At 45.1% G+C, this 25,125-nt stretch overlaps 1 protein-coding gene across 3 annotated transcripts in view; it reads right to left on the reverse strand.

Moving 5' to 3' along the window:
• LOC119433390 (kinesin-like protein KIF2A) overlaps window positions 1-25,125 on the reverse strand; it is a 119,453-nt gene that overhangs the window by 18,744 nt on the left and 75,584 nt on the right. For 2 of the 3 annotated variants that reach the window (XM_049659406.1, XM_037700568.2), the window contains exons 2-12: window positions 19,253-19,347; window positions 18,380-18,448; window positions 16,812-16,844; window positions 13,978-14,146; window positions 11,602-11,866; window positions 7,773-7,876; window positions 5,647-5,809; window positions 4,818-4,908; window positions 4,196-4,259; window positions 4,013-4,104; window positions 1,593-1,735 (exon numbers count right to left, since the gene is read on the reverse strand). In XM_049659406.1, coding sequence (XP_049515363.1) covers window positions 1,593-1,735; window positions 4,013-4,104; window positions 4,196-4,259; window positions 4,818-4,908; window positions 5,647-5,809; window positions 7,773-7,876; window positions 11,602-11,866; window positions 13,978-14,146; window positions 16,812-16,844; window positions 18,380-18,448; window positions 19,253-19,347 — 1,288 coding nt within the window. The remainder of the gene's footprint in view (window positions 1-1,592; window positions 1,736-4,012; window positions 4,105-4,195; window positions 4,260-4,817; window positions 4,909-5,646; window positions 5,810-7,772; window positions 7,877-11,601; window positions 11,867-13,977; window positions 14,147-16,811; window positions 16,845-18,379; window positions 18,449-19,252; window positions 19,348-25,125) is intronic. The other variant, XM_037700570.2, reaches the window with a different exon arrangement.

Below are 25,125 nucleotides of genomic sequence, written 5' to 3' on the forward strand. Positions count from 1 at the left end.
ATGCGCTGTGGGTGTTTTGTTTCATGACATTTGTTTGTGGATTGTCATTCTCAAAATTCCGAGGAATAGCTTTGCCAAGAATGCAAGACAAGGTATGATCAACATTAATGATAGAATGGTGTGGCATATCTAAATATATTTGGAGGGCCTGCGTGGTTGGGGATGATTTTCTCGGCTGCGGGCGCCAAAGCCGACACCGGATTTTCTGCAACACGGGGCCCTAACGCTATCGTGTTAATATGTCAGCAACTGAGGAGGAGCGCCTCCTCGTGATTGGGAAGGCGAAACAACCCTGTTGTTTCAGCCACTGGCATCACAGTCCCGTCACATACGAAGCAAACCAGAATGCATGGATGATGTCCAGCATTCTCAATTCGTGGCTCTTGAAATTTGACCAGAAGATGACACCTCAGAACCGTCATGTGCTTCTCTTTGTGGACAACGCTTCTTGCCACACCAAAGTCTTTGTGCTCAAAGCCGCGAAGGTTATCTTTTTTCACTCCAAACAGCACATCCCACCTTCAGCCAATAGACCAAGGGATTGTGCACTATGTCAAGTTTTACAACAGTAATTGACGTGAAGTTTGCTGTTCAGGTGATTTCAGCCGTCTGAAATAGCCCGAGAAGCATAGTTCTGAAAAACTGTTTCAGTAAAGCAGGCTTTAAATGTGTTGACACGATGATGAGGGGCCTTAAATGGAACATCCTGTGGAAGACTGCCTTGAACATAAAGCTTGGGCCTTCATCCAAGAGACTGCAGAGGTCCCAGAATCTTTTGAGGAGTTTGTGTCTGCAAATGTGGACCTCGTGTGCTGTTGAATAGCCAAGGACAAGCTAGCTTCATCTCGGTGCTTTGTCGTGCTTCTGGTAAATGGCAGCACAGAATCTGTGGGGCAGTGCAAGCAGGAGAGAGTTTATTCTGGCCGCAAAAGTAAAACAAGCTGGCAACTAGGGTATATAGATATGGTGCCACTGGCATTCTAGAGTTTTGTTGGAGTCTTCACGAAAAAAAAAAAAAAAAAGCTTACTCCAGTTATGCATATAGTGATTTCGTGCTCTTCAAGTGAAAGACAAATTTTCAATGCACTCAGCTCGTCTTCAGAGATGGGCACATCCGAGTGACCGACGTCGTCGTGTCAGTGGCTCAAGTTTGACATAAACAAAGCCCCCGCTGGCACACCGTGCTTCCATTTTGTTCACATCTCTAGTGAAGACGTTTGATGTGGAGGACGCAAGCAGCTCAGTGGGGCATTTTATAGTGTACTCTGCACAGGTGAACATCAAATTTCATGTTTTTTTTTTTTTTTTCAAATTTCTGCAATGAAAAACTATATTTTAGTCAGAACAAGGGGCGTGGCAAGGAAGGGGTTCATTTCAACCACCTGGAAGATACACTAATTCACGTGAAAGCAGCGGACTACTAAATGCTCTGCTAAAGCTCTTGAAAGGCAGATAAAGTAACAAACGTTGCAACAAGAACATCCTGAGGCTACAAGCAATCCATGTATCCCCCGACTGCAGTGTTGAGCTCCCTCTAGTAAATTTTCTAGGAAATTATGCATGCAGCAATGACTGCCACTTTGTTCACGCACCTGACACTGTTGCCGTGTTGAATAAGCTTGAGGACCTCTTCAACAGAGTCCACTTCCCTCTCCACGAGGCCAACAACCTGCACCTGCTGCCTACCATCTTCCAGTACACGGAGCTTCGCCTTGGCATTGAGCAAGTCGAACACCTGGAAAAGGGGCCAGAAGCAGTTGCTGCGAGTCAACGCTGCAGGTCTGACCGATGCTGTGCAATTAACAGTGAAGATACTTTCTCTGTTAGGATGAAAGCACAACCAATGTTTGCGAATTAAACTACCACTAGCTCATTACTAGGCAAGATGCTAAGTATCACCCAGGGCCATTTTGCTATATGCTTTCGCTGACCTTAGTTTTGTGTTAAGATGTACTCTAGAGCAGCAATGCATTGCTATTGCGAGGAATGATAGGCGTAATGTCATTACAATATTGTCACGCAGCAACATTTTATTTTCTTAAGTCAGCAAACTTGTGCCTAGAAGGCAGGTAACTCAAATTGCAATGTTATTGTTGTCAAAACAATATGGATGTCAATGATACGGTTGTCAAATACGGTTGCAATGATTGTCAAATCTGTTACTTATGGATTTACACGCGGCTATTTACACATGTCTCATTGCACATTCCAGAAAAAGTGCTAGCTCTTGCATATACAGTGGAATCTCGATGATACGAATCTCACGGGGTCACGAAAAATATTTGTATTAGCCGAAATTCGTATCATCGAAACAATTAAAACTAGCTAAATTAAGGGGGGACACGGGGATCAGATCGCGAACATCGCGAGAAAAATCGATTTTTGAAAACCACGCGTTTGGGTATCTGCAACGCCTAATCTACTCTGCATCAAAATGGTTTGGCTGAAAACGCGCAAGTGCCCGAAAAAGTTTAATTCGTCAGTGCGCAGGGCGAGAAAACGGCTTTAAATCGCGCAAAATCACCGCAGTTCACGGAGCCATATCTCGTATTTCCCGCCACCGAGCGCCGCCATCTTGGTATCATTCGAAAGCTCAAAGTTTCGCCTTTCCGCTTCTCAATTCGTCCGTCGTCGCCAACTTGTAAAAAAGTTGGCTGCCGAGCACGGCTCCGATTGGCTGCCGTGCTGAAAGGCGTCTCTCCATTGGTTGCTGCTGTGGCAGGGGCAAGATGGCAACCGCAGTTGGCTGCTTCGTAAACCACGCCGGTGTCTTCATTTGACACACATAATTCGGATTACTGAGAACTCCCAGGTTAGTGATGGATCGTCGCTCGTTGGCGAATAAACTTCGGACGAAGCACGCCTTCGGAATACGGAAGCGCTCCTACGGCAAGAAAAATACGGCGATTAGCAGGAGAAGCGGAGGAGTACCCGACTGAACGAGCGCAACCTTGCACCGTGGATTACGTGCCGCGCTATCTTGCACCGTGTGACTCCAGCAGCGAAACCCACAATCGCCCTGTGCCATCGGCACCGATAACGCAGCCGACGGAAGACGCACCAACGGAGGCTCCCGCGCCTCGGTATACGGCCGCGTGAATGAGCTGAGATCGTATCTCGCTAGACATAGCTAGGCAAAAAGGCGCAAAAATGAACGCGGCCCGAAGCACGGCAGCCACTCCGCCCGATGGCACGCGGAAAAGGAGGAAAAGCTCAAAAGCAACAAAAGTGCCACCGCTTCGAACTCTTCGCGCCCATTCGCGGCCTCCGCGCTGTTCGGCGTCGCGTCCGCGCCAAAAGAGAAAGGGAGAAAGCGCGTGACTGCGCGCTGTTCTCTTTCGCGGCCGTCGGTGGGGCGGCATTTATTCGCATCAACCGACGTGGGTCGAAAATCGATTCGTAACAACCGTTTTCTAGCACGTTGCAAAGTAATGGGGCTCGGCCGGGACCGTAGAAAAATTCGTATCATCCGGAAATTCGTATTAGCCGTGATCGTATCATCGAGGTTCCACTGTAATTGCAAATGTTCAACACTATTTTGCTAAGTGCACACATTTTGATAAGACACCTTTACTATATAATTAGTGACAATGTTGACCGCAGGCAAATCTTGCACTTAATGGCAACTTTATTGGAGCGATAATCCAGTGAAAACTAAACGATGCTTGGCAATATTTTGCAAGACTTCGTAATGAAAATGCAGCCACAGGTGAACATTCAAAGCAGCAAGGGACGAAACTTTCGTAAAACCTACAGTAAAAACGCGATGAAGTCTAGTTTTAACCTGCAAGATTATTGTCAATCCGAGCATAGCAAAACCTCTCCAAGACATTTGTTATGGCACAACGTAAAGATTGCTGTAAATCAGGAAATGCATTTGGAGAACACCGAGATCCTACTTAAACTGCATAATGCTGCAATGATGACAGCAGACAACGTATCAGCAAGGTTTAGTGTAGGTCACTGCTTCCCCCCATCCCCTATTAAGAGATTAGAAAAAATACACACTTACCTTCCCGCTATAGATTTCGAAGAAACTTGAGGAAACCACTAAATCCTCATTCTTATATTTAAGAGACTTCAGCAGCTTAAACACATCCTTGGCTGAAAAGAAATAATGCGACAGTTTAAGACATCCGAAAACATTAAAACAGTTAACATGCAAGCCAAAGGAAAACTGAAGAGGGATACATACTTGCTAGGGCATAGATGCCTTTCGAACAGTCTTGTGTCTTTCCAGAGAAATCTCCACCCATAGTCTGTGAAAGAATGTCACATCAGCTGCAGTGCATGATAGGCCTACCCACGAAAAATAAAGGCAAAAGTGTTAAAGCTAACAGGAAATGCCATAATTCTGCGACAGTTTAACCTAGAAAATATAGACCTCACCAGCTACCACTCCGATTCAACCCTACAATTCCTGCAACTCGAGCAATCCCTCCCAAGGACAAAACTAAGCAAAATTCCCTAGCAAGATCAATCAGGTTAAGACCTTCAAATAAGGTGTGCTGCAAAGAAACTAAATGAAGTTCAGTCTTGAGAGTCCTCAAGTAATTTATCGAGCTCAGATGTGCATACGTTAGCGCATGACCATCGAGCAAATGCACAGCTGACAGAACTGTCTGCGCCTTGCGTCAACAGCATTGTTGATCACCAGATGGCACTGCTGGAAACGTGCTCCTGTGTATCTACAGCGTCTAAGAGCTCTTCAGAAAAGCATCAGGCAAGTGCTTTGCCTGCCATCATGCCCTCAACAACCAAGGAAAAAGTTAGGCTGGCTGTTGGTTAGTTGTTTGGTTAAAATGTATGTCACTCACATGTGTTTTGCCGCTGCCCGTCTGTCCATAAGCGAAGCATGTCGCCATACCACCATCAAATATCGTCTGCACTAGTGGCCGTGCTGTGTACCTAGAACAAGCACAAGGTTATAAAGCAGTCACACAAGCAATCTTGTACTTTCAATCTTCAGACAGACGATGCAGATTTCATGCACTTAGATGAGGACAAATATGCAGCCTTTGTAGATGCCTATGCAGAAATTACATTTATTAAAATCTTTACTATTCAGGTTCCTGCTTAATCAGCATTTTTCCTTATGCACTTTCAATAGCCTTTCTAGCTTTAATCTCAAGCCATGTCAATCTTGTAAGATAAAATAAGCAATGAAATGCTTTCAGTGCAATCTCTTTGCCCATACGCCACATTGTGGAAACCAAGAGTAAAATGGCTTGTACTATTTGAAAGCCGAGAAGTCAGCCTGACGCTTCAAACTCTAGCCACACGCTAAGTATTGGAGTGCAGCTAAAAGAAATAAATTTTACAATATCAGATTGCTTTGAGCGAAGGTTCTCTGCACAATAGTCAAAACATTCCCCAGCTCTTCGGGCACTATTATCTGCAGAATAATAATGAATTTAGCACCAAAAACACTATCACAGAGGGGATGAGATAAAGACAGGACGAGCGCTTCCCACCCCTCTCGGTGATGATGCTTTCGGCGCTAAACTCATTGTTTTGACATGCACCAACTATCCAAACAGCAAGTACTACTATGAAGAGTTCAATAACAATGCAACACATTTTCCCACAATCAGCATGCAACCGTGAAGTGTCAGCACAGCAATGACAAGATTGCACGGGACTTACTTGTACACAAGCTCGTTGTTGGCCGTTTCATCAAAGGCATAGTCAAAACGAAATGTAGAGTTTTCCAGGAACTTTGTGAGGTCGACCTTAAGCTTTGGCTCATGGACCACGATGAGATCTCTGTTGGGGACCGTAATAACGTCCACTTCCTTGCGATTTACCTCTGCAAACAAATTTGCACAAATGCACATCGGTTAGCTCCACCTTAACTATGAGAAAAGCCACAATGGAAGTATAGAGATAGAATTTTATGGAAGCCCTGGTGCTCAAATTCATTGAAACCTCCATACACAGAACCTCTGCATTTAGATTCTGCAAGAAGGTTTCACCTTTGATTTGTCTTGCATACGGGTAGATGCCACATTACACACTCAGCAGGCACAAAATTGCACATGTTTAGAGGGTAAAAAAAAAAAAAAAAAAAAAAAACAAGTGTAAGAATTCTTTACCAAGCTTGTCTGCCTTTGACGATAAAAAGAAAATTTGGAACCACTGTTGCAGCGTTATATGCATAGAACACCTTTTCTTTAGAAAAGATTTGATTTCAGAACAAGTTTCACTACGAGCCTACCAATAGTAGCATTTCTTAGCAGCCTGAAGGGCAACTATGGCAAGAAGCTTGTGTTTGTACCATGACGAACCTGCTTAGTATTCAAGATCAAAAGGCGAGAATAGACTCCACAAAAAAAGTGGTGCTGAGGAGACACCCCCAGCCTTACCCAAGCCTTCTGCCATACTTCACCAGAAAAATCCAGAATGGCACTAAGATCAGAGAACTGCTGTAACCATGGTGATATTAGAGGCACCATACACGCACTCTGAATATGATGAAATCTGTATGCTACATATCAAGCATATGCTTCCTGTCGAGCTTGACACACAATGAAATAAGCTGTTAGCTCCTTGGAGCTGTGATAAACAGCAGTCCAACAGCAAATTGTCTTTCATCACCATCAGCCTATTTTAATGTCTACTGCAGGACAAGGCCTCTCCTTGCGATCTCCATTACCCATGTCTCACCCTAGCCGATTATAACTTGCGCCTGCAAATTTTCGGACTTCTTCACCTCACCTAGTTTTCTGCAGTCCTCGACTGCACTTCCCTTGAAACCTATTCTGCAACTCTAATGATCCACCGGTGATCCACCCTATGCATTACATGGTTTGCCCAGCTCCATTTCTTTCTCTTAATGTCAACTAGAATATTGGCTGTCCCCGTCTGCTCTGATACCACTCTCCCGTGTCTCTTAACGTTACCCCTAACATTTTTTGTTCTATCGCGCTTTGCTCAGTCCTTAACTTGTTCTCAAGCTTATTTGTTAACTTCCAAGTTTCACCCCCTTATGTTAGCACCGGTAGAATGCAATGATTGCACACTATTCAACGACAGTGGTAAGCTCCCAGTCGGAATTTGGTAATGCCTGTTGTATTGCCCCAAAATTCGCCCAAATATGTTTCTGCATTCCTTTGCCCCAGATTGGTGTAGGGCATTTATTTTTGCTTGATTGGACCCCCTTATTATCCTTGCTTGATTTGGCCTTTATTACAATCACTATGAACATGTGAAACGTTTCATTTTCTCAAAACAGGATTTGATGGTGTCACAGTTCAGGAGCAATGATATCACTGGTTCTACTTATCCTATCGCAATAATTATATTTTTTGATCAGAAAGGCAGACAATTAGAGTATGCAGTAGGCCTATAATACAAACAAATAATATTACAGAAATTTAAAAAAAGTATTAATTTGTACTGGATGTTACTATGGGTTCCTATTTTAAAACTTTTGCATGCTTTCACTTGATACAAAATTGGCTTAGAACACTGTTCTTGCTGTTTCAGACTCTTTGTTGGTTCTATATCACTTCTGTATGTCAACCTTTATTACACCACATATAGTTTATAAATAGCTAATCTCCATTGTGCAAAAAACGTTTTCTTCAATTCTGAAGCATTATTTCTGCAAGAAACTTGAATGCATAGTTTAAATTAGCGCATTGAAACATAAATTAAGCAAGTTTCATCAAAATCTACCCAGAAGTAAATTTTCAAAGTGCAGGGTCTCCCCCCTCAAGGAGCTGCAAAAGTAATAAAAGCATAGCCGACAGCATTAGCAAATCCTCTACCTTTTTTATTTAGTGGCCTCTTGCGTACAGCCACACAAATCTGGTGCACTTCTGACGGATCGCTCATGGAGAGAGGCCTGAAGTCAAGTGTCGACCTATACTCCCTGCAAAAGAACGCAGGTACGGAATGCATGTTTAGCATAACTAATAAGTTAACCACAAAGCACAAGTAGGCATAAACATATGCATATACTACAGTGGAATCTCGTTGATACGACACTGCGTAATATGTTTTTCGAGATAACACGTCTTTTTTTTTTTCCTTTTCCCGGCCAACAATGTATTTTCATACAGTTGATACGATTGCGTTTTCACCTGAAATTGGATAATACGAATGCAAACTGACATTTCTAAAACTGTACTAAATTATGTTCTAACGACCCGGTTATGGGCCGGCCACACTAACGGAAAAATTCGTGCCATGGGAGGGGTTGGTCCTGAACCGATCTTAATTTCGGCGCGCGGTGGCGGCAAACGAGCCATGAGTAAAAGAGACCAATGAGAGCAGCGCCTTCAGTGACGAGCAATACTGCTCTGCATAACGCGAGTGTTCTGCAGAGCAGTGTCACTCGACGCCACGGGAAGCTTTGCTAGCGAGTGCGTCACCAAGTAAGCCAGTTTTCTTACTTTTTGGAGCTTGCTTTGAATAATACGATTTTTGGATGATACGTTTTATTTTCCGGTTGCCACAAAGATTGTATCAATGAGATTCCACTGTATTATTAAAAACCTATGGGGGAAATATTTGGAACGATGCTATTGATTGTTCATTATCAAACCTGCGACCTTGAGCTCAGCAGCGCAACACAATAGTCACTGGGATATGTGGCGACTGAACTGAAGGAAAAAAAAAAAAAAACCTCCATCACGACTACCAACGTCGATGACCATGAGCAACCGTCGTGCATATGGAAGCTGCACTAGGCTGCACACGCTAGCACAACGCGAAAGACGAAGCACGTAACTGACACACTAATACAACGCGCAAGACAAAGCACGTAACTGAATCGTCACCGAGTCAAATCAGCGCGTACAGCGCGTCGTAATTGCAGCCTCCGCGATCAACTTCAGAAACATTTTCAGAGCTAATTTCGGAGGCCACGCTCCGCTGTGCTGAGTACGGTGAACGCCACTACCAACGCCACCTAGGTGGCGTTGGTAGTGCTTCTTGATGCCAGCGTCCCTTCGAATGCTGGCATCGAGGCGTCGTAGTGGTGAGACCACCGAAGCGTTCACTGTCGGTGCGCGTTAGTGTCATAATGCAGTACTTCTCTTTTCTGCTCGTAGGCGGCGGCACCGCCCCGAACAAGAGCGCGGGTACACAGAGGAGTGTTAGATATATAAGGCGCGTCTGTGTAGCTCTCTGCAAATGCGTTTGTGGCGCAATGGGTTAAACGCTCGGCGATCTATCGTCGCGGACCGAGAGGTCGTGGGTTCGATTCCCAAATTTTGCATGTTTGTGGAACTTTTTCTTCTGGTTTCTTTCTTGCAGCACTTGTAGCGCAATAACTTCCTGAGTACTGTCAGGTTGAGTGGCAGTGAAGAACCAGACAGAAGGAAAAAGTGAGTCACAAAGCTTTATTGGACGAACATGTGCTTTGAGCATCACTTTGTTTTTCAGGGCACAACGATAGCAGTGAGCACAGTCAGCAATCGTTGAAAATCTGATCTATGACTTAGACGCACCGGCTATTTATACATGAATCAGCAGTTAATCACTGGTGATCACGTGCCTTCCGTGCGCCTACCTGCTCTCCTGTGGAACGCGTGCCTGTCTACTCTCTTCCTAGCGCGCACGTTCATATATGGCCGTATCTTGGAGGAAACCTCTCCATGCCAAGTGCAAAGGCCAAACTGAGACGGTTGGTGCCTTGATGTGCATTGGGTTCCCGCGTGTCTAGTGTTGTGTTGGCAGCCACGTGATCTATAATTTTTCCGAGAGACGGTGCAAAGTGTTCGATGCGACAGCGAGATAAAACTTCAAGCTTTGCTTCATGTAGCTGTCTCTTTGCTATCTCCATCAATGCTCCGCTATCTGGCAAAACAGTTTTTTTTTTTTGCTCTAGACGAATATCCGCATACACTCAAACCTCGTTATAACGAAATGAGATATAACGTAGTAAATGAAATTCCCCTTGAAGTCCCCGCAGAGATTTATGTATTTAAAAACCCATTTTAATGAAGTGAAATTCTTCTGCCAATGAATATAACAAACTAAATTCACCTCCGAAACTAACAAATGCCCAACTGTTGGGAGCCGAGCACATCGCTTTCCGCGGGGTTCGGCACTCGTTCGCCGCAGCAGTCCAAAACTCATGTGACCCTGTGTCGAATATGTCGTCGAGCAACACTGTTCTTTCTCACTACCGCACATAGCTGCGCACCTGCGCAGCTATGCATAAGCCGCAAATCACTATCGCACTTCTCCACTAACCCCTCTCTCTTGGGCGCACTCAACTGCACAAGCCGCGCCTCACTGTGCGGATGTGCGCGGCGGTGGGAAAGATTAGTGTATTCACTTCTGCATGGCGCGACGCGTAGGCAGGCGCAGCTGGCCGTCACCTCCGATATCTCCCCGACGCAATCTCGGGGAGTCACGTGCAAGTCTGCACGAGTCGCAGCATACGCGAGGCGGTGCAACAGATTAGTGCATTAACTTCTTTCTCTATGGCAGACTGCCCAAGCAGCTGCGCCTGTCCTCGGACACTTCTACGGCGCAATCACGTGGGTCATGCCAAGGCCATTCATTCGCTTCTCCCTCTCCCTGCGTTGCGCTGCGCAGGCTGGAAGCTGGGCGTCGCCTCCGAGATCGCAATGGCATCTGTGCAATCTCAGAGGCCACAAGCCGGCCGTGCAAAGCCGGCACAGTCACGTTCGCTTGCCTCCTCAATCACACAGTGAAGCGCTGTTTTGTGTGCCATGAGCAGTTCGACTACAAAGAGCCAAGTGGATAGTGGACGTGAAAGACCATCACAATGTAACGGAAGGCAGTTCTGTAGAGGCTGTTGCGTCAGGTGCTAAGTTGCACGTTGCACACGCCAAAGATTTTTTTGTCCCGTTTCATCGAAATTTTATTGCATGCGTGACTATGTAGCGGTTTCGTGGGCTGCAAAGCAGTCTTCTTATTTCCATGTTTACAATTGTGACCCCATTGGCCATATACTACAGTAAATGGCAATAATCGATATAACGAGGTCATTTTGGCTCCTCCTTCAACTTCATTAGAACGAGGTTCGAGTGTATTTTTACACTTTGGTTTTAAATGTGTGGGCCCCGGCTGTGGGCACTAAACACCGTCAGCCACAGCATCCAAGATTTACAGCACCGTGCGACGCAACGGACAAATCTACGACGCTGTCAGCCATTTCAATGCATTGCTTTCGGCGCGATCAGCACCGCACGCACTGGCACTAATAACCCTACTATTACGACCCCGACCTTCCCCCCTTGCAATGTTTATAACTGCTTACTCAAAAAATACAATCCATCAGAAATGCTCTGGGGATTTGTGAATTTGTTTTTACTGCGGAAACTTTAGAACCTCGAATCAATGAAATTCCCAATTTAAAGGAATTTTCTGCTGCAAGTACGACTTCGTTATATCGAGGTTTGACTGTACTGGATTTGTCCAAATGCGGAATACAACTAAAAGATAAGCAAACTTTACCGCTAAGTAGTGTACTTTGTGTTACGTTGCCATTACAATCAAGATGTTCATGTCTGGTTTTTCCCCCCAACTTAAGCTTCACAGCTTTTTCTTCATTGCCAGAGAAAGGTGTCGGTGAGCATAGCAAATTGCACGAAACTGTGCTGCAGTTGGAATGCTTACCTGATCATGGAAAGAAACTCCCAGTTGGGGTTGCCTGGGTCAACATTCATTCGCTCCCTCTTCTCCTCGATCTGACTGAGCTGCCGTGCCCTCCGCTCCTCCCGCTGCTTCTTGATGCGGTCCACTTCCTTGACCACATTGGTGCGTCGCCGGTTGGCTGCGCTCAGGTCGGACGCGCTGCCGCTGGGGGCAACCAGCGCCCGCGGATTTTGCTGTTGGGACTGCCGCGTTACGACCGAGTTCATTGGCACGTCCTTTTCAGCCACTGCAGAGAGTCCAGGTGCACAAATATGTCGAGACTGTTATAGCTTAATCTACACTGCCACCTAGCCAAGATGCTGCAGTGGCATTGGGCGTAGTATTTAAAAACTCATTCCCATTTCTCTCTTTTCTGCTGTCTTGTACTGTGACACTGCTTAATTCTGGGGTGCCAAGCCATCTCCAGACATCCCTTGCCACAATGCATCCAATTCAAGCAGAGGTAAGTGCATAAGGCCTTGACATGCTTATCGGAAAAACTTGACGCATGCAATATGAATGGCAGAAAACAATCACGCTGACCACACCAAGCTGAGGTGCCGTGAGTAAAGCCTCAATAATTCCTTATGCAAATTGCAGCTTGCCAATAAACACATTTTACAAACAACAAGAGAGGGAACTAGTGCGACTTTCACGAGGGTCACCATCAGTGTGCAAGTAAATAACTGATATTGCTGAACTCAATTTGAATTTAAATGGTTTAATCCAGTTACGTTTACCAGAAGAGGATATAATTGCGCCTCCGTTATGCAACATATCCAAATGGACACATTACAAGCCACTGCAGTGTCATAACCTTGTTTCAGTTCAGAGAACAGACTTACAGCCATCACGAACACATTTACATCGTTTAAACTTAGAACCACAACCATTACAGAATAAATACACGCAACAAACATCCATTTAAGAACAGTCATTAAATTACTTACAAGAAGCACGTGTAGTTGCACCACAAGAAAAAATACACTAGAGTCATGGGGTACCGACGATCGAAGCTAAAACTCAGTCATAGAAAAGCGCACTTCATGAAATTTCTCTTCCGAAAGACAGAAAAGCCGTTGCACTCATTTTATAATATCCGAGGAAGAAAGCTCTGCACCGAAAGGGTTAATAAACAAACATTTCAGCCGTGGGCCTGGCCTCCAGAGTTTTACTCAATCTATTCAATCTTTTCACTTGTGCACCAACCCCCCACTTTCTTTTCCATACTTTCCAGATCTGGAGACAACTTGCCCTCAAATATATATATGATAGAAAGCCAACAGACACCAAGGACAACAGAGGGGAAATTACTTGTACTCATAATTGAATTAAATAAATAATAAATTAATGTAAATTAAGGTAATGCGTAATGTGAAGATGTGGGATAGTTCCCCACCTGCGGCAAGTTGTTTTATCGTTCACTTTAATTTCCATTAATTTATCATTTCTTCAATTAGTGAGTACAAGCAATTTCCCCTATGTTGTCCCTTCGTGTATATGCTTGTTGGCTTTATACGATATGATTAATAAAATCGGGCCCCTCGGTTCCCTTTCTTCTTGTTCATTACATAACGAGGTCTCGAATCTGGCAACATTGATGCCTTCAGGTAGCATACGTGGGTTTATTGACCAGTTTTCTTCACCCAAAAAGATCACTTACTCGTGACACCTGCGGCAGAAAGGACATTCCACATCCGCCACCAAGGGTTGTGAGTGGTGGCGCTGGCTAACACTCCCAGGATTAGTTCGAATAGTAAAACAAATACCCTAGAAAGTGGATGGGAAAATGGCGCCGTGGTAGCTCAATTGCAAGAACATCGCACGTGTAATGCGAAGACATGGGATCGTTCCCCACCTGCGGCAAGTTGTTTTTTCATCCACTGTAATTTCCATTCATTTAGTATCATTTCCTTAATCCAAATAGTGAGTACAATAATTTCCCCATGTTGTCCTTGGTGCCTATGTTTGTTGGCTGTCTATGATATGATTAATAAAATCGGGCCCCTCGGTTCCCTTTCTTCTTGTTTATATATATATATATATATATATATATATATATATATATATATATATATATATATATCAGTGAAGTAAAGAGTAACCGGAGCCGGCACAGAAGTAGTTAAAAAAAAATAGAAGCACGTAGGAAAAGCATAACAAGACTTTACTGACGTTTCGGCCGGGGTCCGGCCGAAACGTCAGTGAAGTCTTGTTATGCTTTTCCTACGTGCTTCTATTTTTTGTACTACTATATATATATATATATATACTGAGCAGTGAAATGAGCAGTGAACAGCAATGAGCAGTGAAAACATTGCTAACTCATCTTAAAACTTAAAATAAAGCAGTACTGACTGGAGGAGATAATGTTGCTGGACTTGGTCGTGGGAAGTGGTGCGGGTGGGGGCCCCATGGCGCGGTCGTGACCGTTCTGCTGGTGCAGCGCTGGCCTCGCGAGGCTACGCCGGTCCTGGATCGTGCCCGACTTGGCTGACGCCAGGGGCACTTGCGTATGCCTTGGGAGCTGCACACATTGGAAGCCCAAGGCGACAAAATGAGCAGCAGTTCAGACTTAATTCAATGCACTGATAACCCCACCGACAATGAATTACTACACCCGACATCACCTCGACATGAAAATGTTAGAGGCATGCTAAGGTGGTGGCTTAGGCGAGTTGGTACTGTATGATCTACATACAGTTCACAAAAGACTGGACAGATGCAAGACAAAAGAACATTTTTTTTATTTCACCTGTATATGCATATACCATGTAATGCCAATTTGAGTTGGCAGATTTGAAGTGGCACTACTCTTTCTTTGTCTCATCGTTACGAGTGGTTTCCGTAGAAGGGTTAGAGTCGTATATTAAGCACTTGACCCTGGCAAGCCACTGGCATATCTATCGTAGGTAGTTCTTCCTTTGCTTTCACATTGTTTAGAACTTGGTTTAGAACATTGTTTAGAACTAGTATTGTAAATATCCAAGCAAATAAAATTGTCCCAAGAACGAATATTGTGTCCTTTTACGCTCCCATTCAAGTTCTTGACAACATTCCACCGTGCCGACAATTGCAACACTACGTCACTGGCACATGGAGGTAATGAGCACACCATAGCAGCAAATCTGACTTCTATATATACTGAAGGCAAATAGCAGCCAAGACAACTAGCTCGTTCCTCTGGCATGAGACTGAGCAATACTTACCTTGTACTATATATTTTATTTCATACTGTAGACCACTACATGTCATAGCAGGAGAGGGTAAACAAATTGCGGACATGGGCCGGTAAAACGCAAGGATTCCTTTATCAGTCATGACCAGCCAACTGTAGTGATAACATAGGCAGAGTGCCACTCAGGAAATTGATGATGCATGAAAGGGAAAACAAATGGGAAAAAATCTTTACATTATCCCAGCCCTGTTCTAGTAATGCAATTGTTCTAGCAATTCTAGTAGTTCTAGTAATCCCTGTTCTAGTAATGCAATTGCAAAAAAAAGCACCTACGACAGATTAGCACAAATGGATCACAAAAGTGACAAAAAAAAACAGAATAGAAATGAATTCTCAAAATCTATAAGACAGAACAACAATTTCTTTAATTATTTGTTGGGTGATAGGAAGGGAGATATTAATTTAATTGTATCCAAGACTGTCCGTGCGAACAAGTCTAAAAGTCAATAGTATACACACAACGGACTCAATCAGGTAGAGTTCCCAGCTTTTCTTTTTAGGTTATGTAAAATGGCACACTTTCAGCTCGGTTGTTTTTCTTTCCACTGAATGTCCACGATTACCTAGTTTCAGCCGGACAGATGTCAAGTTGCAATTTTTATAGCTATTGTATGCATAACTTATGCATAGCCCGAAATTCGCTTTATCCGTATGTGTGCGCATTTCTATGTGTACTGGCACTGAGCCGTGCTCTCTCAAGGGCTTCAGAAGGCAGCACCAACCTCTCCCCTTCCAACACGAACCACTTCTCCCGCATGTGTACAGATTCTAAGGTTACCAGTTCTAAGGTTACCATGCAGCACACTGCAATGTTTTAGAACTCGCTTCCTGTGCAGAGAATTCACCATTATACGACAGACGAGACTGGTGCTGAATAAGTGCTCCCATGGATGTCAAAGCGAAACCAAGAGTTACTTCGGCAAGTACCAAGCGTTTCTTTTTCCCTGACAAAGCTGGAGGAACATAGAGAGCAACACCAACCTGTTGAGTTACACCCTGCAACCCACACATCAACTTGCATCTTATACAGTGTGCAAAAAGTAAACAAAAATTACAGTAGCAAAAACATACAGTTCACGTCCAGGGAGGACTTTCCTTTAGCTCGAATACACTACCTCTACCGCAGTTTACACTGTTGAAGTCGTGCTTGAATATAGTAGGGTTCAGTTAATCTCCCTACCGTTATCATAATAGAAAAACACACCAGCATTTAATTACGTAACATATATGCTGCCTAGTTAAGCACTTCCTTTGTACTAGGATGGGATTGCGCTTACTGAAGAAAGCAAATCTGCTTCAAACAACACGACATTCCCTCCCTTTTACTCATTTTCATTAACTCTGCCTAAGAAAAACCGGCATTCAATTTGATTTCTAAAGCTGAGCAGTTTCCTAAACTTGCTAAAAATTCAAAGCATAACAGTGACTTCTTGAATAAGGACAGGCATCCTGAGGGTGCTAGTCTTTGGCACTTTCCCGCCGCACCAGTGAATTTTAGCTGGGAGTTGGTGTGGTGCATCTGCTCAACCCTACACATACTGCAGAACGTTATTCTCACCTAACTCCTCTTTGATGCTGAGGGGTAAGCGGGTTTGTCACAAGCACAACAAGCTTCTTACCATAGCTTCCCTTCAGCTCACTAAAAACTGCTACTAATGGCATGCTTCGCAGTAGCGGTGCTGCAACAAAACTTGTAAAATTTATCTATTAAGCTGCATGTTCCTGTGGAAAGTATGGCTGAATTCCTTGCGTACATTGCAGACAAGAGCCGCAGACAAGAGCCATAGGCATAGTTGATGGTTTAACTTTAAATTAGTAGTTTTCAATGAACGAGTAATCAGTGGACCTGCTCTGAGACAAGGTACACTGCGCAATATAAAAACAGCGCAATATTCTGAAAATCAGATGTTGCAGTTTTATATTTGCGAAAAAAAAAAAAAAGTCATTTGCTTACACGGCTTGGAAGTTCGCGTGGATCACACACTAGCTGTAATAGAAAGGTAACCCACAAGTTAGGAGCAAAACGTGAACACCGAAACTGTTGCTTTTGGCTAAAATAATTTGTTACATCTTTGACAGTTATTTCGGTTGTTGCGGAAGTGGCGAAAATGTTACGTGGAAAAACAAAAAGAAAGAAACGGTTTCGGACATCAACAAAAGCTTTTTTTTTTTTTTTACAAGTGTTTTTCAAGGTGATGGTTTATGGTACAATGCATTTACACTGGCAAGAAATGATGCAATAAACTTTTTTTATATTTAATGTAATTTTGTGCTTTCTACAAAGTCACAGTTCGAGCCACTTTTAGGTTGAGTAGAAAGCAAATGACCGGTTGAGATATTTTACAAAACTGAATGCAACTATACAATGCATAAAATTCGATAGTTTCGAAAAACTATTGATAGTGAGTTTACAGATAGATTTGCTTTGATCACTAGTCTGCGGAACCAGAGCTCCACGACTGTAAGTCCTTTCTCTGCATTTTAGAATAAACCAAGTATAAATGAATTCTGGTATGCAACGATGTATTAGTTGTAAATTACATTAATTAAAATGGACCCTACATGTCAATATTTCAAGATCTGTTTAGACTACTTTTGCACTCCATTGCAGTAGGCAAAAGTCATGGTCATTATCAATGTCTTGCAATGTGCTTATAGTGTAACTGATGCAGCAATATGACCAAAGGCAGTCTGGCTATGAGGGGTGTCATGGTGGGGGAGATGCCCAATTGATTTGAGACGATGTGTAGGTCTTAATGGGTATATAAATCTATGTAAATTAGCTTTCTATATTGTGCCACACTGCAATGCTGCCACAGCAGTCATAAGTCAAGCCCAGAGTCATGTACTCATCAGCAGCATACCATAGTAACCGAACATATACGGCAGGTGCATGCCAGTTGTAAAAAAGCAGACAGCCCAGCACAGTGCGCCAACATGGCTAACTTTTGCCTTCCTGACACAAACTTCCGCCTTCTTCACACACATAGCAAAGTACAATAGAAATACAATCCCTCATTTTTTGTTCTTCTAATTGCTACAATATGGATCTAACTACATTTCTCGCTACGCTGCCCACAGAATTCATGTTACCACTAAACATAGTATGTCTTACTTGCAGTAGCAAGTTAGTGCTTGCACATGCTATTATGTCTCAAGCTCTTTATGGGCCTATGCCTCGATCATGCAAAAAAAGATGAAAAGGTGTGCAGTGAAATGTCGGAGGCACCATCATTTTTCAAGTGCAGGCTACATGGCATCACAAAACTGTGCCACATCAAACTCCGAGGCTTCACCAAAACGCGTGGTAGCTGCGCCTTCCTACTGCAAGTTGCGTCAACAGTCACTTGAAGCAGCAGTTAAGGAGCAAGAGCATGTACATCACGGCACAATGTAAAACTTGCTATTGCAAGTTGTTTGGTTGCAGCTACATGCGAGAAGCTTTTTTTCCCCCACCAGTTTTGTAGATGTTGACAACAATAACAGTTCAGGTTCAGTTCTACACCAATCTGAAGGACTTGCCTTTTTAACGGAATTCCGGTTCACGTCCTGGAGACCCGGGTTCAGCGCAAAAACTGTGCTGAACTCGAGCTGAAAAGTAAATGTGAAAATGCAAATCGGTTGCAAGAAAGAGAAAGACAAGTCACAATATCATAGTAGCACTCGCTGAACTCCACTGGCGCAGGCACCCATATAAAAAGATAATTCAACAAGAGTGTCGCAATCACTTTCACACTTTTGGCAAGATATAAATTAGCAACCACAAATATGTTGGTCAGTAGGAATTTGTTTATGTCGCAATCAAAGTATGGTTACCACAGCACAAAATTAAACAAGTGGATGCTGAGCAAGATTTCACTATACTACACCTATTTCTCTTCACAAACAGGGACCCTGGCAAGCATAAAGTTTTGATTACAGAAACAGAGCAGGAAAGAATGACAAGTCACAGTATGGTGTGGCAAAACAAGCCCACATATTTTGAACACTATCTGCAAGCAATCACAAAAATACAAATCAATTTCCTTGCATACAAAACGAGAAATTGTAAATTACACACCACTTTTCCAAGCATAATGTCATGTGCAAGAAGACTTTGCATATGGGGCATCTAATCCAGCAGACTGCATACCCAAACAGCTACAATGATAAGGTTGTCAGACAAAGAGCATTAGGAATGAAGGAAGTCGCTGACCACTGTCAAAAGATTTAGAGATCCACATAGATTGTGAAATCTTGTTTCGACTGTGGTCAGCGATTGGCTTCATTCTCAACAAAGATGTTAGCCTATTAGTAGGTTACACACCATCGAACTCTCTGGCTACTCAAGAGTTGCATGCAATAGAGCATACTTGCTATTGCGATGGTGTTTGTTAATTAAGCATCGTCACTCACCTCCTTGCCCTTGGTCTCCCCCTTCTCGTACCACTCCGCCACTATGACCTGCTTGTCCTGGTCCATGCTGACCACCGTGGCCGAGTGAATGCGGCCTGCAAGCACACGGATCAAGGGACACCAAGGTTAAGGTTGGGAGCTTAAATGTGCTCCATAATTACATGCAATCAATTAAGATGCAAGGAAGGCTACGGGCTTATCCTCAGAAAGAAGAACGTTTAAATTTTGCCACAGTGACTTTTATGCCTTTGAAAATTGCGATTTAAGAGTGGGAAACAATCAAAAGTATAGTAGCATTTTTGAAATGAAGCAAATTCAACTATTTTTGCCCAAGCATCTTTTTGAACAAATTTACTCTGCATAAAGGTGAACAAGTTGTTCTAATTTTAAAAACTGCAAGTGAACAGCTGTATTCTTTAGTAAACTATTAACCGAGGTAGTGGCATAGTTCTCAACTAGGGCCATTGCTTATAGATCATTTTCAGGGATACTTTCAAGTCTGCACAATGCCCAGCTGTGACACCCAGCCAGTTCAACTAAGCAACACGCACTAAAGGAGATCTCCAAAGGTGGAAAATGAAGATATGGTACAGCCCCACTATCAGCCCTCGTGCTCCAGTGTACAGCTGGACAATGTATGCTATAGAAATAGCATGGCTCATACAGTTAACTGCAAAACTAAATAATGGCAGTTAGAGTTTTCTGTGTTGACATGCGATACAAGATAGCCTGTACAATTTGCAGCCTGTGGAAAACCACGAGATGCTTCTACCACTGGCAAAACAAGGTTGGAGAAAGGGAAGGCACTTGTCGGGCCACCCCATTATATGTTAAGGAAACGCAAAACTGCCAGCTTCAGCCTCGAGGGGGCGGGTAGGTCATTGAAAACTGCTTTCCGCGCTATAACAACCACCGCCCCAGACCTGCCTCTCGAACAACCACCTGCTAGATTCTTTGACAAAGAGTCAACTTATGACAGTTGTCCTTCAAGGCGGGGCCCTTTCGTCAAGTTTTTATTGTGCTTCAGCCGGGGAATACGCGCTGCTGCGTCACGTCACGCAAACACGGTGGCGTGCGAGGCAAATATACCCGCGACAAAAATTTAAAGAAAATAGGAACCAAAAAGTAAGATAAGAAACTTTGTTCCTTGCGCAACGCCGTCTCGGCGCGCGTCAGACACGCCGCGGTGGGCAACGCGTATTCCACCGTGTTTGCGTGACGTGACGCAGCAGCGCGTATTCCCCGGCGGACGCTGTATAGTATGCGCCTGACCTCACGAAAACCGCGCAGCGTAGTGCGACAGCTACGAGGCGGGAACAAGCAGGCGCAACTGCGCGCATGGAATTAGCGCGCGGTTGCCACAATGCTTAGTTATTTTACTACTCATCAGCAGAGACCTCAAGTGGTGAGCTTTGTTGTTATCTTAGTATAAACAGCGGCTAGAACGCATTTCCCTCGACTCTCAAGGCATCACTGACGTCACATCACCGCGGGCAACCCTGTGCTTACAACCCCCGTTATTCGGCGCCGTTTGGACTATCGCCGCGTATATTTTAAAAGCGAGGCTTTTATTTGCGAACATCGACGACTTTTCGTGACTTATCTATCCGACTAGGCCAACCAGTCTCAGCGCTGGACGCGCGGCATCACCGCTGCTAGGTTCCTTGCACCACCACCAGATGGCGCTCGCCTCCGCGCGTTGGCGGCGGCACGGTATTAGCCTCTTCAAAGCCCGAATAAAGCATTCATTGTCAGTTTCTGTGGATATTCAATAAACACAAACTCCTGTTTCCACTCTACGCACTCAAAGCTTCGCCGTATATTGACCCTTTTCGCGGAGCAGTTTGTTTTAGAGAAACGAGATGGCGCTTACGGCGGCGCGCCATAATTCTCCTCAGCAACCGCGCACGAATACGAAACCATCACAGCTTCTACCTTGCTTTTGAGCGATCAGCTGTCGGAAATGCTACTGAGTTTTCGCTAACGCACTGTGCTCTATTCACTCTGATTTGAATCATGTGGATTGCAGACGTATGCAATAGTTGGCTGCAAAAATAGTGACTGGCATATTAAGGAATGTAATGAATATGTGGGGCCAAGTTCGCGGACCACAGCTGCAATTGTCCGTACGTGTTTCCGGCACTTCGAGATGTACGGCTCTCCTCGAGGATACACAAATTCGCTCATCCGCCTGCGTTGTATTGCTAACCTTCAAAGAAAGGGCTTCAGCCCCGGTACATCGGCAAGAGTGAGTACTGCTCTTTAAGCAATGATAACGGGAGTAGCGCCGCCTCCTGTCATAGTAGGTTTCGCGCACAGTATTTACGCACATCTACCCCAACCAGCACGGAAACTTACATCCACTCTTTCGTCAACGTGCCAAGAATAAGTGAATGGGCACACACTTGAATATATGCGCACTATATACGCACAATAAGTGACGATACTACATCGATAGCGCACGGATGGCCGAAGCTGAATGTTTCGTGAAGGTCCGCAAGAGTAAGCTAGTTACTCGCGATAATACGCATTTGCTACAAGGTATTGCAATGTGCAGAACAGCTACGTTCCAAGCCTTGTGCGCAGCAAGAACAAATCTATCGGAACTGAGCACACCCGCGAGCGATTAGGCAGAAAATAATCAGATAGTGGCCGCACCGAGGAACTTCACTGTGTCAGAAACTGACAAGCCGCTGCTTCAAAATATTTGCCAAATAAAGTACAAAGAGCAAAACACACTAATCCTGATTGAATTCATGAGCGGAATGTTTGGATAGCTTGAAATACATATTTAGCCCCGCATTTAGAACAAGGACAATATACGCTGCTTGCGCCGTTTGAACATATATGTTAATCAGCTCCGAAAGCGCTTTTGCATGTCCTCTGAAGCTGTGATCAAAGCTTCGTGTCGTTCACCCAGTCACCGTTTACGATATCTCCCAAAACAGAGATTTTCTAAGCCGCGCCGGCGTCATACGCTTCCATTGTAAACAGGGAGGCAACGGAGGCAAGCAATGGAGGCCTCACCACGTGATCAAACATGGCAGCGCCTACGGAATCGCCGCGAAAAGGGTCAATAGATTTCAACTCGTTGGGTCTGCTTTTTTTTTTTTTTTTTGAATGCTAACCGGGTGACGCCGAAACCGGGGGTCATTCACTTCCCCATTAGTTGATCACAGTTTATGGGGACATGGTTAGAGTCAGGTTAACGATTTTTGCTGGCATGTGGTCTCACGTCATGCAGAAAACAGATCGGGCCAATCGGGCAAGGAGCGGCTGCAGCGCCCAGCTAAAGTTGACCATCTCTAGCAACAAAATTGAATTCTGGGGTTTTACGAGAGAAAACGACGATCTGAGTATAAGGCATGCCGTAGTGGGAATCTCCGGATTAATTCCGACCACCTGGCGTTCTTTAACGCGCACCCACTGCATGGTACACGGGCGTTTTTGCATTTCGCCCACATCGAAATGCGGCCGCCGCGGCCGGGATTCGATACCGCGACCTGATACTTAGCAGCGCAACGCGAAAGCGACTGAGCAACCACAAGCGGGTAGATGCTCAAGCAACAGGGATTACATGAGTGGAAATGTGCCGCCGCAGTGGCCCAATGAGGACTCCCATGCATTGCGGAGCGACTGGGCAGGCAGTGAGGCTATGGAGCTTGTTTCATTCACCCCCCCCCCCCTCCCCCATTTTTTTTTTCTGTTACCCTCGTATAACCCCTTCCGTTTAGGCCACACTGTTGCGCACAATTAATATAAACAGCTGTGTTAACCACACTCAGAACATGTGCATACGTGGGTAATAGCTTGCGAAACCGAAACCGCTACTGCCTCAAATGAATCACTGCGCGTTGGCGGTATCTGCGCAAGCAAGACCTCAAGAAAGAAAATACAACAAAAATCGGCACCTAACGAACAAGGCGCTTCGAGTATTATTCATACGTCATCTACTGGCTATCCACGGGCCCGAGCGCGAACACATCTGCGTGGGACGAAGCAATCTCCAGCTTTCCGAGTACTGCACAGTTTTAAGGGACACCGCACATGGAAGGGGGGGGGGGGGGGGGGACAAAAGAAGATGAAAGGAAAGAATAGAAAGGCGATTGAAAAGAAAGGGTCTTCAGCCGAGTTGCGCTACCCACGTGGCTGCCTCGACCGTCGCGGGACCAGCGAGGTAGGTACGCGCCGTCCGTTCCGCCAGACACCTGCCGTCATCTCGCTAATGAGCCTGACGCTGCGAGAGGCATTGTTAATGGCGACATCGCTAATAAGTTATAACTTCCGCTTTCCTCCTCTCTGCCGGCCGCATTACGTCCCCAGAGAGGCGACGAAGTCGGTGTTATGGGCCAAGTGTCGACGGGGTCAGAAAAACACGAACTGATTGTGTCGATAGCTCTACGTTCGACCTTGCGAACGAACAGCAGTGCAGCTTTCAACAACAGTACCTCCAGCGCAAATTCCGATAGCACTTGCGACGCTCTAGCGCGTATACGGCGTATACGAGAAGGGTACATGCATCGAGTAAGCTTATTCAGACTAGTTCCTGAAGCAGTCAAAATCGGCAGCAACGGAGTCGCCGTTAAACTCGCTTATCTGGATACAATGTTGTTAGTCTAAATGTAAATCGCTACAATAAACCGAACAGAAAGTGTTCGCTCAGAGCAAACTTAAATGCGGCAAGTTAACTTTTCGCCCACTTTCATTTCCGTCTTCCTGAACTCACATTTTAATTAAACATTACAGTTGATTTCCCATATGCTTTCTCTGGCTTCAATGTTTCTTTGTATGGTTGTGACTAACTCTCGCTTATTGCTCTATTTCCCAACTTTCGTTCGTGCAGTAACAGTTCTTACTGGCGGTAGCGAATGTAGTAGTAGTGCAACTTTAAAAACAAGAAAATCGAAGAGAGTGTAGCGCCCTAACTGTATCTCGATGTGATGTATACCTCAACAGCACATGGGGCTGTACCGCTATACATGTTCTCCAGCGGGTACGGCTCTGGACCTCGGAACGGGCAATACGTTCGGAGGTGGCCTCCTTCGTAAGCCCGCAGAAGACTGACAAGCTGGCGCTGGACCAACGAGAACAAGGCGAGCTGCGAGCAATTGGTATACGGACGAAATCCACCGGCAGGACCTCCCGTACAGAAGGTCGCATCGGGCAAGGACGTCCGGATCCCGCCCGCTCGCTTCGAACCGCGTACGCGCCCGTCAGCCGTCCCACGGCCTCGGGGAAATTCGGCCGCAGAGCAACGTACACCCGACGCCGGACACACAATCGGAAGTGACGGGTCCCGCAGGCATCGCGAACACAATGGAGCCACACGCGGGTCACACGTAATACGGAGAGTCGGTCGGAGAAAGCACGTCACGCCGATGGGGCGTGGCGGCGAACAAGTCACGGGGCCGACTGCAGCCAGAGGTCAGGCGATACCCGAAAGGGTCCATTCAGATCACGCGCAGTTCCTTGACATCTGATTAACCGGTTCGAACAAACACCTGTGGAGGACAGTTGACTTCGCGCGCTTCGAGCAGTGACGGCGTGGCTGGAGGCTAAAACACACGCATTTTCAACCCTCTGCAGTTGGTAGCAGTAAGCTACTATATACATTCGCATGTGCACTTCGAAACAACGAATCCTTTCTACCTGCGGTCTATGCGTAAAGTTGTATAAGAGGTGTAAAATAACATGGCATCCATGACGTATTTCCGGCTCCTGAAATCGCTTTTGGCGCGCGCAGTCAACAAAAACATAGCCTTCGAGATCCGTTTCTGTACCCGGGGGGAGCCGTCGCAGGGCAGTGGATTTGGGGCGCGATCTTGTACGCGTTCCAAAATGGAACCGAGGCGTTCCGTTCCATTTTGGAAAGT

The sequence above is a fragment of the Dermacentor silvarum genome, chromosome 11, assembly GCF_013339745.2.
Source record: "Dermacentor silvarum isolate Dsil-2018 chromosome 11, BIME_Dsil_1.4, whole genome shotgun sequence".
Taxonomy (NCBI): Eukaryota; Metazoa; Arthropoda; class Arachnida; order Ixodida; family Ixodidae; genus Dermacentor; species Dermacentor silvarum.